At 48.4% G+C, this 14,233-nt stretch overlaps 1 protein-coding gene across 4 annotated transcripts in view; it reads left to right on the top strand.

Annotated features, from left to right (window-relative positions):
• The first annotated feature begins 2,186 nt into the window (after positions 1-2,186).
• The window catches only part of RGMB (repulsive guidance molecule BMP co-receptor b), a 44,270-nt gene continuing 32,223 nt past the window's right edge, over positions 2,187-14,233 (top strand). Inside the window, exons 1-3 of one of the 4 annotated variants that reach the window (XM_081212406.1) lie at positions 2,187-2,321; positions 4,299-4,385; positions 10,502-10,731. In XM_081212406.1, the coding sequence (XP_081068532.1) occupies positions 4,381-4,385; positions 10,502-10,731 (235 nt within the window). In that variant the 5' untranslated portion in view covers positions 2,187-2,321; positions 4,299-4,380. Of the gene's footprint in view, positions 2,322-2,347; positions 3,090-3,764; positions 3,782-4,049; positions 4,386-10,501; positions 10,732-14,233 lie in introns of those variants that run through there. The other 3 variants (XM_081212408.1, XM_081212409.1, XM_081212407.1) reach the window with 3 other exon arrangements.

Below are 14,233 nucleotides of genomic sequence, written 5' to 3'. Positions count from 1 at the left end.
CAGGTGGGCACTACAGATTTCATGTTGTATCAAAGGTGCCTTAAGGCATAATTCGGTACAGCAATCTGGATACTTCAAGTTGGCAAGCCAATTAACACACTTCAAGGCAGTGGGGCAGTTAGGAGAATTCCTGGATACTAGTTTTCCAATTCAGAGGGGAAAGGAGGACTCACTGAAATGAAAACACAAAGCCAAAGAAAGAAATACTAGCTAAACATGTAGGAGCTGGGTGCAAGTTATTGCCAAAGTTCGGCTTTACTTGACTTGGAATCATAGCTGTCAACATTTCCCTTTTTTTAAAGGGAAATTCCCTTATTCCGAATAGGATTCCTCACTAAAAAAGGGGAAAGTTGACAGCTATGCTTAGAATACAGGATCCTGCTCATAATGCCCATCTGCCCCCTGCTAAGAAAAAGAAAAAGAAAGAAGAAGAAAAAGCAACAAAAGATCAACAGCACCAGGACTTATAGTTTCTATGATGCACACAATAAGGATGAGGATACAGTACTCTGCACCTCCCTGACCCCTTTGTGGTTGAAATTGTAGAAGTTGCAGAAGGCATTCCCATCCCACAGCACTCCTAGTTATTATATCATGTCTCAGAGATGTTACGGCTTTGTCTTCCAGACCATAAAGAGACCTATGGATAATTGGCATGCCTGGCATCTTATTCCACATATCCAGCTGCCAATCTTTGCCTGCTGGTAGCTGGCAATCTTGGGATAGGGCACAGGTGAACTGGTGAGTGATCTACCCCCTGCCTCAACTAGAGCCAGGGCTTTTTCGGCCGTGGCTCCAATCTGGTGGAACGCTCTGTCACAAGAGACTAGGGCCCTGCGGGACTTGACTTCTTTCCGCAGGGCCTGCAAGACAGAGCTGTTCCACCAGGCCTTTGGCCAGGGCACAGCTTGACTCCCTCCCTCGGCAATCTTCGTGGAGCTCTGGCCCAATGGTTGCCAGTGGCTTGAATTAATTAATTTTATAATGAATGATTTTAGAATGTTGTTTATGCTGTACTTTTGTACTGTTTTATTGTTGTTAGCCGCCCTGAACCCAGCTTCGGCTGGGGAGGGCGGGATATAAATAAAATTTATATATATATATTAGGTAATCTGCTATACTGGAGGTGCCAAGACTGATTAATATCTGGAAGAAGGGCCACTGAGATCCCCCATGTGAGCTGCACTGAGGGAGCCATTTAAGTGTAAGTATATAAATAAACCAAAGCCAAGTCTGGAATAAGATAACTGGGCTCTTTAACCCAGTCTGCACCGATTTCAAAATTATTTTTACATATGAAAATGCTTTTAAGCATATGGAATGCTTTTTGTTGCTTGTATACATAAAATTGTTTTTAGACACGAAATTGCTTTTAATTGTTGATTTTATTTAATTTTTTAACTGTAGCTGAACTTCTTGATTTCTCTGTTTGTCCCAGATCTGAAGAGGGGACAGAGGAAAACTAATACCTGCTGTGAAATTCAGAAGTGACCTCTGATTCAAAGAACGTGTGGAGGGCAAAGTCTCTGCCTGACTTTCCCAGGAGGGTGAGGATGCTCTCTGAAAAAGAAAAAAAGAAAGTTTACTCCAACATAAGAAGCCCTAGTGAATTCAGGAAAGCTACCCAAGCAATGGTGGTGTGGGAACAAAGGGACCCTGGACTTTCCTTTGCCTTCCGATTATTCTGCCTTGGGGAAATATCGCTTACTTATTCATTCATTCATTCCGAATGCAATCCGGCTCCAGAAATGAACTACTACAACAACAGATAATAACAACTGCTCTGACTGGCAATCAGAAAGGGAAGGGATGCAGGAGGTGTGGGGAGAATGAAACATCTGGAATTAAAAGAGGGAACCTGGTGGGTTAAAAAAAAAGTGACAGGCACTGTGAGCAGAGTAAAGAAAGAAAGAGTTGCAAAAGGTAGGCAAGAAAGTCGCTTCCTGTCTCATGGCAGAGACCAGGAGGGGCAGCCAGCTGATGGTCCAGATGTTCAGGTACATTCCAGCGGTTTCCGCGAGGGGAGGGAGCAGCGAGCGAGAGGCTGGGACTGGGAGCAGCGCTGCCTTCGCCTCCCTCATTTGTTTGCGGAGAGACCGTGGCGCTGTCGTTAAAGGCACCTCGTCGCCTGCCTCCTCCCTCCCTCCTGTCTCTCTCCCTCCCTCCCTTTGTGTCAACGCTACGGAGCGCAGGAGGCCGGAGCGGAGCGAGCGCTTCTGGTGGCGGATCCGGAGACCCCGGAGGAGCCGCACCTCCTCGCTGGCTGGCTGGCTGGCAGCGCGGGGAGCGTCAGCGATGCAAGTGACGAGGCGATGCTCGCGGTGAGTTTCTTTTCCCGCGGGGGAGGGAGGGAGCGGGAGGGAGATGGACTTTCCCTGCCTCTCCCACTCCTTCGCGCCGGGGGGTCGGCTTCTCCCCCGCCTCAAATAGAACCTGGGAAATCACTTGTGGAGGGAATTCGCCGCCGGCCAACCTCACACCTGGAGTTTGCAGGCGCCGGCGGGAAAAAGTGCTCCGTCCATGCGAGGCTCGGAGCGCCAGCCTGGCTCTGTCTGAGCCTCATCCGGTGGCAGGGGAAGGCTGCGGAGAGAAAGCTGCTTAGGATCGAGGAGCCGCGCAGCCGGATCCTGAGCCACACTGCTTTCAAAGTAGGGGGGGGGGTTCGTTAGTGTTGACCACGCGCTTTACCCGGGAGCAAGCCCAGCGCACACATTGGGATTTCTCAGTAAGCAGTCAAGAGATGGTGGATCTCGACGACTGAGTTAATCGGGTCATGCCTACACAAGGATCCCTTTATACTGAGTGACCAGATCGTCGTTGCAAAAGGATCTCTTTGTAACCAGCGATCTCCAGTGCCTGCCTGGGTCGAGCAACCGGCACCTGCTGTAGCAATAAGGAGCAGCGATCTTTTGTTATCAGTAACTGAGATTACCCCCCTCCCCTTCCAAAGCACCTGGAAGAATTTTCCTTTTTGTACTTGTGGGGAAGGCGGCGGGGGTCAGAGCAGCCAGCTTGCTGCGGAGAATGAAGCAACCACATCCCATTGGTTCTCAACCTGTCCGTTTTTATCCTCACAACAACCCTGAGAGGTAGGCTCGGCTGAGAGAGGCAGAGAGTGCCCACCCAACGAGCTTTGTGGCTGAACGCACGAGTGTGAAACCCGAAGTCCTGGTCTGGCCCTCTAACCACTATGCCACACTCTCAAGCGATTTCCTCGGAAGCTGCCCGTGTACATTACCCTGGAATGTCATTCTCAAGGCTTTTGCTATCCTTAAATCCAGTTTTCCTGGGAATAAAATCTAGGCTCGGGGGCGTCAGGCTGCGATCTTTGAATTTTCAGAGCGTGGTGATCCCACAGTCCGCTCCTAAAATACCCTTCCTTGCAAGGATTTCAGTGGGCTTCCATACTTCTAAGCAAAGCCGGAGGCTGGGGGGGGGGGGGGGAGGTTGGTTCTGTAACACCCTCGGTCAATTGGCAGGTAAAATCCTAGCATGTAATATATACTTGGGAGACACTGAGACTCTCAATCTTAGGGTCGTGAGTTTGAGCCGCACGTTGGGCGACAGATTCCTGTATAGCAGGGGGTTGGACTAGATGGCCCTTGTGGTCCCTTCCAACTCTACAGTTCTGGGATTCTAAGAGTTTTCTGAGATATCTTTCTTCCAAGTAAAGCGTGCCCATTTCCGCGGTTTCACCAAACTGGGAGGGAAACTGGTTTTGCCCGCACTTGACGCTGGAAGGAAGGGAGCACCAAGCCAGGAACTAACTGAGCTTCGCGGAGTAAGTTGCGTCTGATGTGTCCTTATCAATTTCAGGGCAGCTAATCTGCAATGTCGGACCCTACCTTAAAAAAGAAAAGAAAGTGCGGGGAGCCCCCCTCTCCACCCTCCGTCTTCCTGACAGCCTTCATAACCCGCGTTTTTAGGAAAGCAAAGAGCCTGAAAGACACATTAAAGGGCTCTATCTTCCTTGCTGGGAAGCAAGAGGTTAAACTTTGTTTCGGAGGGACGAGCGTGCTGGTTTCCTGAGATAAATGGGCAGGAAGCAAATTGCTTCCCCTGCTCTCTGGCCAGCGGCTCCCAAATGCTTTTTGCACCTGCTACTCTGCATTTTTGCAGTTCGGCGCTGCAAAAAAACCCCTCCCGCCCCTACCCGCGCGATCGCATCACTTCTTTCCAGTCTGGCTCGAGCAGAAAGCCCCTTTCCCCCGGCCCCGGGAAGAGGGACCGTCTCACCGCTACCTTGATTGTTTTTTATTTATTTATTTACGATTGCTGTTGTTTTCGCTGCCGATCAGGTCCTGAACTACCCGGCGTCCCATCCTCGGAGATGCAGGTTTGACGACGCCCTCGGTTCGCTCGGCGCCGCAAGGGTTAAAGATGATGTAAGTAGCCAAGTATTTTTTTTCTTCTTCTTCTTCGCCCGAAGCGGATTTATTAAGCGCTCTGTGGATGGGTGCGCGCGCGCGTTTGTGCCCAGACTTCCCCAGATGGCCGGAGGAGAGAAGCAATGGAGGGAGATGGAATGGGACCCCGGGAGTTCTGGGTTCGAGTTTTACAACTACCCCCTTGCGGACTGAATCTGTCCACACACAGACCCCATCCACCAAGTTTCCAGCATTCAGAATGGTGTGCTGGCAAAACAGTTCTGCAAACGGAAATCGCATCCACAGGGGGGCAGTTCAAGCAGCTCACGTTCCTTCTGGGGACTAGTGTTGTTTGATAGAGAAGCCAGAGTTTCTTTCACTAACGTTCCTAGCATATGCTTGACACATGACCAGCTACACTATCCTTCAAGTTTCACTTTCCCCTTCCCTCGGGTTTTCTGTTTACATGTTGATGCCTCCTTCCTGGACAGTAACTGCTGGATCCTAAGTGTGAAGGAAGGCTGACTCGATCCCCTGTTAAGATTTCATTCATATAGGGTCTCCCAGCCTAGCTGGGCAAACCAGCAAGGTGTTAGTGGCTGCGAGCCACTTTCAGGTGGAAAGATTTCACCCCTAGATACTTTATCTAAAAGTGTCTACTTTCAAGGGAATCTGGGTTATCTGTCTTATAACCCAGGGAAAAGTGCTCAAAACTGGGATCTTAATGCCTCTTTACTTGTAAGTACATCTAAGGTGTACTTGCCAATAAACTTGCAAATAAACAAGATTATGGTGCTCAGGGCTCTTGCCGTTTGACTTCTGTCAAGTAAGGCAGTTAAGGATGAGAGGTAAAAAATCGAGTGTTGTTGTTACAGTTTAATGGATTTAGGAGGAGTCTGAAGTGCTCTGGTGCTTTGTGTGGATTTAAGCTAAAACCGTGTGTGGATCTGTCTTGTTGATGACAGCAGTGGCGGAACACGGGGGGGGGGCAGAGAGCAGGTGGGGGCGTGGCGTGCCACCTGCAGGGGCGTAACATGCGTCCTGGGGGCGTGGCACCCAGCACGGGGAGGGGGGGCAGCTGCGATGGCACCCCACCGGGATCGTGCTGCCGGGGGCGGTGCACTCCCCCCACACTCCTCTTCCTCCACCAGTGGATGGCAGCGTTTTCTTGCTTTCTCAAAGTCCCGGCCTTATGCAAGGGATGGAGACGCCCTCAAATGGAGGCCAGCTCCTATCACCCCTGACCATAGGCCGTGTTGGTTGAGGCTGATGGGAGTTGGAGTCCAGTAATATCTGGAAGGCCGCAGGTTCCACATCCCTGTCTTAAAACACACATACATTCTTCTGAGTAGCCATATTTAGGCTCAAAACTAAGTCACACTGAATTAAGTAGGGCCAACTAGTGAATTAGCAATCAAGGTGACCATGGCATTTCCTCCAAAAGGCTCCTGCCATAGGAACATGGTTGGTGGATGACGCACAGCATCTACTATTGCAGCTGGTAACATGTGGAACACATGTGGTCCAAACTTAAGGGGGTCCTCCGTCAGCATAAGGAGAAACTGAACTGCTCAGTGGTTTATTTCCAGTTGATGGTTTTGTTGGAACTTTGCAAACACATGCCAGCACTTCAAACACCAAACTTTTTGGTCACAACAGATCTAAATAAGACTTCATTAGTGGAAAGTAACCTTTCTAATTCAGGGGTATTATGTCGGCATCAGCATATTTAATAAATAAATAAAGAGAATGTATATGTAGCACATCTCTTAACAGTGGCATTTATATCATTGCAAAAGATGCAACTGAAAAGCATCATTTTCCAGCCTCTCTACAACTGAACAATCAAGCCCCCTTTGGTGAAATGTAGCTTCTTTTAATGAAAGCTGTAACATTTCATGACCTGTGTGTTTACAATAACTCAAGAGCGCCCTCTACAGTGTGAAGGGCTGCCATGCAGTAGAACGAGAGAAGAGAGAGCCTTTTCCTCCAGCGTTTCTTTTTCTAAAAAAAGTAATTTTCTGCATTCAGTGATGGTCTTCCTGTAATCTATGCTGAAGAGTCAACTGCCCTGAAAAAAACAACAACTTGCATTTAATATACTTATATAAGTTGACATTGATTTTTTCCAACTTCAATTCATTTATGGGTTGGATTATTTCTGGCTTTGAACTATTTTCTCTATATACCCTGAATCTAGTACAGGTTACAGCAGTTAACAGAGCTTTAAAGAGGGCAGGACCCCAACTCTTCCAGTGGTCATACTTTAGAAATGCATAATTGTCTTAATGCAGGTGGAGGTATAGCACAAGTTGTGACCGGTGTCTCTTTATCGTTTAAAAAAATTACCAGAGACAAATGGTTTGTGAATCTCTGGCAAAACAGATATTTTACTATTTAGGCAAAGTGCACTCCTATGCATATTTATTCAGAAGTATGTCACTGAATTTAAAAGGAGTGAGTCAAAAGTAGATGTGTATATAACTGCAGACTCAGTTCTACTGAAATCTGTGGGACTTGGAATGAAACAGATGGGCTGTAAACTAGCTAAAATCACACAGTGGTTTTATAAGATTTTATGGTGATACTAGAAATTTGTACGCCTTAAGTGGTTTACTTTGCCTCACAAATGTATCCAATGAATGCGATGACTTTGTTGAGAAGCACCTGGTTTTGAGGCAGTAATTAAATACACTCTATTTAGTACAGTTTGGTACATATTTACTCAAGAAGGAAGTCCTGGGTTCAATTGAGCTTACTTCCACATAAGTGGTAAAGAACTGAAACAACAGGTTCTCTGTGGGAGTTCATGCATCTCAAAAGCCACTTTTGCTAGTCATTATAACTTGATGGATGTGCAGTGTGTACTGTCCTCAAAACTAGATTAGGGATCTGGAACTTGTGGTCCACTAGATGTTGTCAGACTTCAGTCACCAACAGACCCAGTCAGCAGAGAAAATGGCCAGGGTTAATGGGAGCTGAACTGTAGCCCAATATTATGTGGAGGTTCCCCATCCCCGCTTCAGATCTTGCTAGACCTCCAGCTGTTATATAAACCAACTGAGTGTTGACTGCTGGCCCATGTTTGTGTGAACAGAGATGGCTGGTGCCCATTGAGGTTGGAAGGGCAGAATGCAGGGATCCCAAACAGTAGGTGGCGCTTGAGCCAGTACCAGACAGAGTCAACTAATTTTAGTTTCCCCATCATCCTCTTTCCTGCTAAATTATACAAGGGCAACTCTGGGACTAAGGAAGAAGTTGATGGGTTCTCCCACTACTCACAACACTAGTCGTGAGAAATAAGATGGGCAGGTGGGGGCTGGTTGGCAAGGCACTGCCCCACTTGCCCCAATGAACCAGCCACCACTGTTCACAACTCCCTGCCTGTACAGTGGTGCCTCGGGTTACATACGCTTCAGGTTACACACAGTTCAGGTTACAGACTCCGCTAACCCAGAAATAGTACCTTGGGTTAAGAACTTTGCTTCAGGATGAGAACAGAAATCGTGCGGCGGCAGCGGGAGGCCCCATTAGCTAAAGTGGTGCTTCAGGTTAAGAACGGACCTCCGGAACAAATTAAGTTCTTAACCCGAGGTACCACTGTATAGGTAGGTTTGCATTCTCTTATTGACATGGATATAATCAATGGGGGGGGGGGTTGGGGGACTTCATCTGATCAACTTGTGCAGTTCAGACTTTTGCCAAAGGCACAGGAGCAGCATTGGTTAAAACAATTGCAAAATAAATTGCCTGGATTGCTTGCTTGAAATGTGTGACTATACTGTTGTTTATAAGTGAAACCTCAAACACTCCCTCAAATCACTCCAAAGGCAAATAGCTTAAGAATGATGGTGGTATTTCAAGTTAGTTTTTGTGACCTTGGTGGGACTTCCAAACACATATTTTGGGGGTTGAGGCCACGTGTTTAACAAGGCCCTTGTGCCCTTGCTAGAGAGTCACTCCCCTTGAACTCAGTGAGGGTAAAGGGATGCTGTGACTGCAACGAATAGCAAGTTCTTGCCTAAATGACTTCAGTATTAGGTTAAAGTAGGATCATCAACATTTCCTCTGGCTCAATTCCAGGCCTCTCATTTTTGCATAACAATTCTTCCAAGAAACAGCCTCTATCCAGGTTGGAGGAAAGAGGGTTAATATTTTTTTTTAAAAAAGGAGCCCTTCTGACTGCCCCAAGGAGATATGCGTGCGAGCTGATGAAAAGGAAAGTGTATTCAAGTGTTAAAGCAATTCGTGAAGATTAGATTCCACTTCACACTTACAGATAAGGAAACTGGATGCTGTTAGACACCCCCCTCTCGCTTCCACGTTGTGTATATCCCGCCCCTCTTCGGCAGACTCCTTGTCCGCGTGCCTGGCAGCAATTTAGTACACTGCCTTCAGCCTCTGGATAGGAGAGAGACAGAAGCAGCAGCTCGGTACGAGATCAGTGCTGCTAACGTTTACATCACAATCCATAAACTATTTCAATAAGAGCTGCCCTCCTGTCAATAAGTGATTATTCTATAGATGCTTAGTCAAGGTAGCGTAACGCGGATTAGTTGCTCTTTAAATTGCCCTGTTTCGCTTAAGCCGCTTTAATGCACCAACCGTACACCAATTGCTTTTTTGTGTGTGTGTGTGTGTGTGTGTAGCCCTCTCTCCCCCGATCTTTCTTTCTAGAAAATACACTCGAGCTAAGAATAGGCAGGTTGCTAATTATAGATTCTCTCCCCCCCCCCCGCATGATAATATATATAAGTGGAGCTTCCGGTCTCCTTGTTGTTCTTTACAAGTCACTAGAGAAGGGTGGTTGTTACGGATTAATTATACCAGTTCAAACAAAACAACACCCTTTTAAAATGAGAACTGGAAGTGACCAATTGGAGGACGCCTCAGTCCTAATGATGACTAATTTCAAAGCATGCCTGCTTAGGATGGCAACATTAAAATCCAGCCCTTTCTTTAGGGATGCCTAAGGAAGTCGTATGCCCCACTTTCCCCGTCTAACAAATAACTTCGCTGCTAAATCGAGGACGCAAAAAGTTAACAGGAAATTTAACCTGAAGCTGAATCTCTACTGGGGAGAAGACACAGCGCTCTCTCGACCCCTTCAGGCAGAATCCTACGGGCAAACCCCACCCCTACTTTCCAACCGTGTTGCTGAAAACAAGCAGCCTTCAACCTTGTTCCAGGATTCTAATTTGGAAGGTTTGCCTAGTCAACGTTCCAGTGTGAAGAGTCCAGGGCTGCGCTGGGCCGGGAACGTGATTGGCCGCTTAAAAAGAAAAAAAAAGTTGAATCACGTGGGGGGGACCCCCTCCCCTCGAAAGAACAGCTTAGATTACATCAAGCCAGCGCTCACCGGCCGGATCTCTAGTACTGTATAGTCTCGGCAGGAATGTGTGCGCTGGGAGGAAGGAGACGCGGCCCGGGGGTGGTGCGTAAAGGCGCAGACTTCCCGGCAGCGAGGGGGTGGGAATCACTGGAGTGTGAGGGCTCCGCAGTAAAAACAAAAAAGTCTCTTCCAGGCGGGTCCTTTCCCTCCTAGTGTAAGGAGACTCTGCACTAAATCTGCAGCCTGCTTTCCGCTTTTGTTTTGTGCAATTGGCCAGAGCAAAAATAATAATACCGACAGCCAGCCATTGCAAACAGTAAACACCTAAGCAAGTAGTACAGGCTCCTTGGAGAAGAAAAATCTACTCCAGAAATTGGTTTAGTTAGTTGGAGGAGGGAGAAGGAGGAGGAGGAGGTAAGTTCCGGCCTCCTATGAGGGTTGCCTTTGTTTGGCTGAACGGGCTCTCGGAGCCAATGGGAGCGCGCCGGGAGGAGTGGGGCGGGCGGGCGAGCCCGGTGTGAGTGTGTGTGCAGAGCCGAGATTGCTTCCAGTGGGAAGGGTGTCGGTCTGCTTTTCTGCTGCCAGGTCTCGCTCCGCTCGGCGTGAGGACGGGGCCGACCATCTCCGGGGCTGCTCGGTGGCTTTCCGCTCACCCGCTTTGTGTCTCTCTTCTTTCTCCCCTCTTCCTCCTCCTCCTTTCCTCCAACCAACCGCCGCCTCTCCGCGATGCCGCCCTCGCTGGCCTCCGCCTCTGCTCCCGTGTGGCCTGGCGGCCTCTTTCCGCCGTGGGGTTGATCCGAAGGAGGAAGAAGAGGAAGCGCGGAGGCCCGATCGCCTGCTCATGCAGCAGCCCCATCGCCGCCGCCGCCGCCCCACCGTTGGAGTCCCGTCGAGCTGCATGGACGGGCATGGGGAGAGCGGCCCCTCTCTGCGCCATCGCCGCCGCCAACGCCGCCAGGGCTGAGCAGCAGCAGCGCCGCCCCCCGCCTGCCCTTCTCGTCCTTTTCAGCCTGGGACTGCTCCTACACACAGGTACCGCCTGGGCCCCTCTTTGGGCGGGGGTGGAGGGTGGAAACCCCCAAGAAAACGGGCCGGGATGGAGCGGGAAGCGACGCCCCGACGGCTGCGGAGCTGTGTAGTGAGACGTGTTTGTTCGCGAGTTGTTGGTTGGGGGGGGGGGTGTCCCTTTTTCTTCTCTTTTTAACGGGACGTTTGGTGGCCGAGCTGGGCTGCCCAGATCCGGAGTTCACTTTCTCGGGAGCAAGTGGAAAGCCCGCGATCGCGGAAAGTGCGCGCGCGCGTATGTGTATGTGTGTGTAGAGGAATCTGAAGTTTTTGCGCGACCCACCTGGAGCGTCGCAGGCGGGGCGGACGGCTCCTTGCTGAAGGCGCGTGGTGTTCCGAGGCTGCTATTGCAAGTGGGAGCCGCTTGTGCCAAAACGCTTGTTTTGCAGCCCGGAGGAATCTGACACACACGCGAAGGCTTCTCCCTCCTCCTCTCCTTTCCGCGGTCTCTGCTTTTAAAAAGCAAGTCTGCGAGCCTTCTCTCCCCAGCAAGGCGGGGGCGCGGAGCTGGCCCCGCTCGACGGAGCGGGGGAGGGGGCTGCCGTGTCTGGGTGAGCTTGATTGGCACCGCTCCCTCCCTGCCCGGGTGTTTACTAAGTCAGCGCCGAGATCAGGTTTCTCTTCTCCTCGCCGCCGCCTCCTCCTCCTCCTTCGCGACGCAGGAAAGAGAGCGCCTGGGCTCTCCTAATCTGCAGCTGGCGTTGAAGGATTTTGGGAGGAGAAGGCGAGGCGATCTCGGTGAAAAGTCGTCGCTTTCCATTCTTCCCAGCGGCTGAACTTTGAATGCGGGTCTGTTTGCGCGGCTGGAATTCCCACTTTTTCTTTTCTTTGCTCCAATGGTGCAACGGGATGAGGCTTGCTGCTCCTGTTTTGTTTTCTGCAAGATGCCTCTGTCTTGTCAGCTGTCATGCTTTTTAAAAAATTGTATTTCTGTTGGCCTTCCTGTAGGAGCCCAAACCTTTGCTTGCTTTCGCCCAGGGAAGCTTGCTGGGCAAAGGACTCCTCTGGCTCAGGCAAACTCATGAACAAAGGTTGGGTTTGTAGCATGGCTTGGGTGGGGGGACGGGACTTTATGGTGTGTATGGGGAAGGGCAGAGTCTGGTTTGTGTGCAGCAGATCCCAGCTTCAGTCCTTGGCCATCCCCAGGTTAGGGATGGGAGAGTCCGAAATCCTGGTGGGATTCTTCCAGTCAGTTTTAGGCAGTGCAGAGGTAGATGGACCATTGCCTGACTAAGGCAGATTTCGTCTGCTCTTCCTAGCAAAGCATCTTACATCAGTGTGTGAAGGGGATCTGGGTCCCCAACTGTTTTTCTGATAGGGCTTCTGTGCCTTTCACACTTTTGCTTACAAATCAAGTAAGACCTTTTCCTGTCGCTATTGACACACCATAGCAATTTTCAGCTTCTGAATGTCTTGCTTTTAAAGATTTCATTACTGCTTTTCTTTATTTCGGAGGGAGTGGGAGCACCCAAGAAGTTTCCCAAAAATAAAAAGTCTCTGAAATCAATAGGATTTTGTGCTGGGGTATTTGGTCAGGCATACAGGTTTAAATTTTTGTAGGCCCCCTTTCTGGACAATGTGCTCTGAAGGTGACAGCGGTGATATGATACAATATCAATTTAGAAACTATTTAAAACTACAACAGTTAGTAGAAATACTTGAAAATACTGTTCAGTCAATAGAAAGAAACTGAGAGAGGCCCACTCTGGGTATTCCTTTGTGCAAAAGCAGAGATCAGATGCATTAGTCCCAATGAAAATCTACACAGATGTATTTTGTGAAGTTCTAGATTGCACAAAATTATGCAGTAAATACAACCTTGGACTGCTGTGAGAAGAGCTTACTAGAGACATTTCACAGAGTGAGATCACCGTGTCAGAGATTTGTAGAATTGTAGAGTTCGAAGGGGTCAATCATCTAGTCCAACCTCCTGCAATGGAGGAATCTCAGCTAGATCATACATAACAGATGTCCATCCAACCTGTGCTTTAAAATCTCCAAGGAAGGCGAGTCCACCACTTGTGGAAGTCTGTTCCACTGTCAAACAGCTCTTACCATCAGAAAGTTCTTCCCGTTGTTTAGTTGGAATCACCTTTCTTGTAACTTGAATTGATTGATAGAGGTCCTAGCCTCTGGAGCAGGAGAAAACAAGCTTGTTCCATCTTCCATGTGACAGTCCTTTAGATGTTTGAAGAGGGCAATCGTGTTTCCTCTGTCTCTTCTTTACCAGGCTAAACATACCCAACTCCTTCGACCATTCCTCATAAGGCTTGATTTCCAGACCCTTGATCTTCTTGGTCACATTCCTCTTCACACATTCCAGTTTGCCGATATTCTTCTTAAATGGTGGTGCTGAGAACTGGACACAGTATTCCAGGTGTGGTCTGTCCAAGGCATAAGAGAGTGGTATTACTGTGGTTGTTTTAAGGAAAGGGTTGATTTTAGTTTTCCTAATGAGATTTAACTATATGAAACTGTATTATACAGCTTCTGATAGAGCACACCACTTATTGAAGTACTAGAGGCCAACATTTCTTGAATTTTAAGGAAGAATGTGTTGACAAACTGGCTCCTGTCCCAATCTGAGAGCACCAGCTAAATTTAGGATTCCGGGTGTAGAGTAGCTTAGCTTTCAATAGGCTTCATGCTCTCAGTGGTCCACCGAGAGAAGCGATGGTCCTTAATCAAAAGTGAACTCGTGTTTGTGGCTTTTGATTCTTGTGTGTAGGTTACCAACTCGGCAGCCGTAGAATGTGTGAGGTTTTTGTTTGCAGAAGGTGTAGCACTGACAAGTCAGTACTGAACAAAGAACAAATTCTCTTTGTGACTTCCTTTATGAAATATTCAGAAATATTGTTTCTTTGGATCCAGAACTTCTCTTTCTGTTTACAAAGAGGCCCTAGAGCAAAGTCCTGTCTCTTTTGGAACTTTGTAACAAATACTATGAACCAAAACAGTAAGGGAGAGTTCATATGGTGTTTTGTTTTGTTTTAAATTCAGTTTATTTATTACACTTTAGAATCATAGAACTGTAGAGTTGGAAGGGTCCCTCAAGATCTTCTAGTCAAACCCCCCGCAATGCAACTGGATCGGACCTGCAACCTTGGTGTTATCAGCACCACGCTCTAACCAACTGAACTATCCACATTTCCCCCTTCCCCAAGGGGTTAAATGTGGTGTACATGGTTCCTCTGCCTCCATTTTATTTTTTCACAACAATCTTGTGAGGTAGGCTAGATTGAGAGATGGTGACTGGCAGTGGCACAAGGTCATGCAGTGAGTTTTATGGCCAAGTGGGGAATTTGAACCCTGGGCTCCCAACAAACACTCTTACATGTACACCACACACTTGCTGCATTCAACAGGTGTACACTCTTATGTCCCATTGGTATGCAGTAGTTGAGTTGTAAACTCACATACAGTGGTACCTCGGGTTAAGTACTTAATTCGTTCTGGAGGTCCGTTCTTA

The sequence above is a fragment of the Podarcis bocagei genome (assembly GCF_964188305.1).
Source record: "Podarcis bocagei genome assembly, chromosome: 11".
Lineage (NCBI taxonomy): Eukaryota > Metazoa > Chordata > Lepidosauria > Squamata > Lacertidae > Podarcis > Podarcis bocagei.
This window is presented reverse-complemented; position numbering and strand designations above follow the sequence as displayed.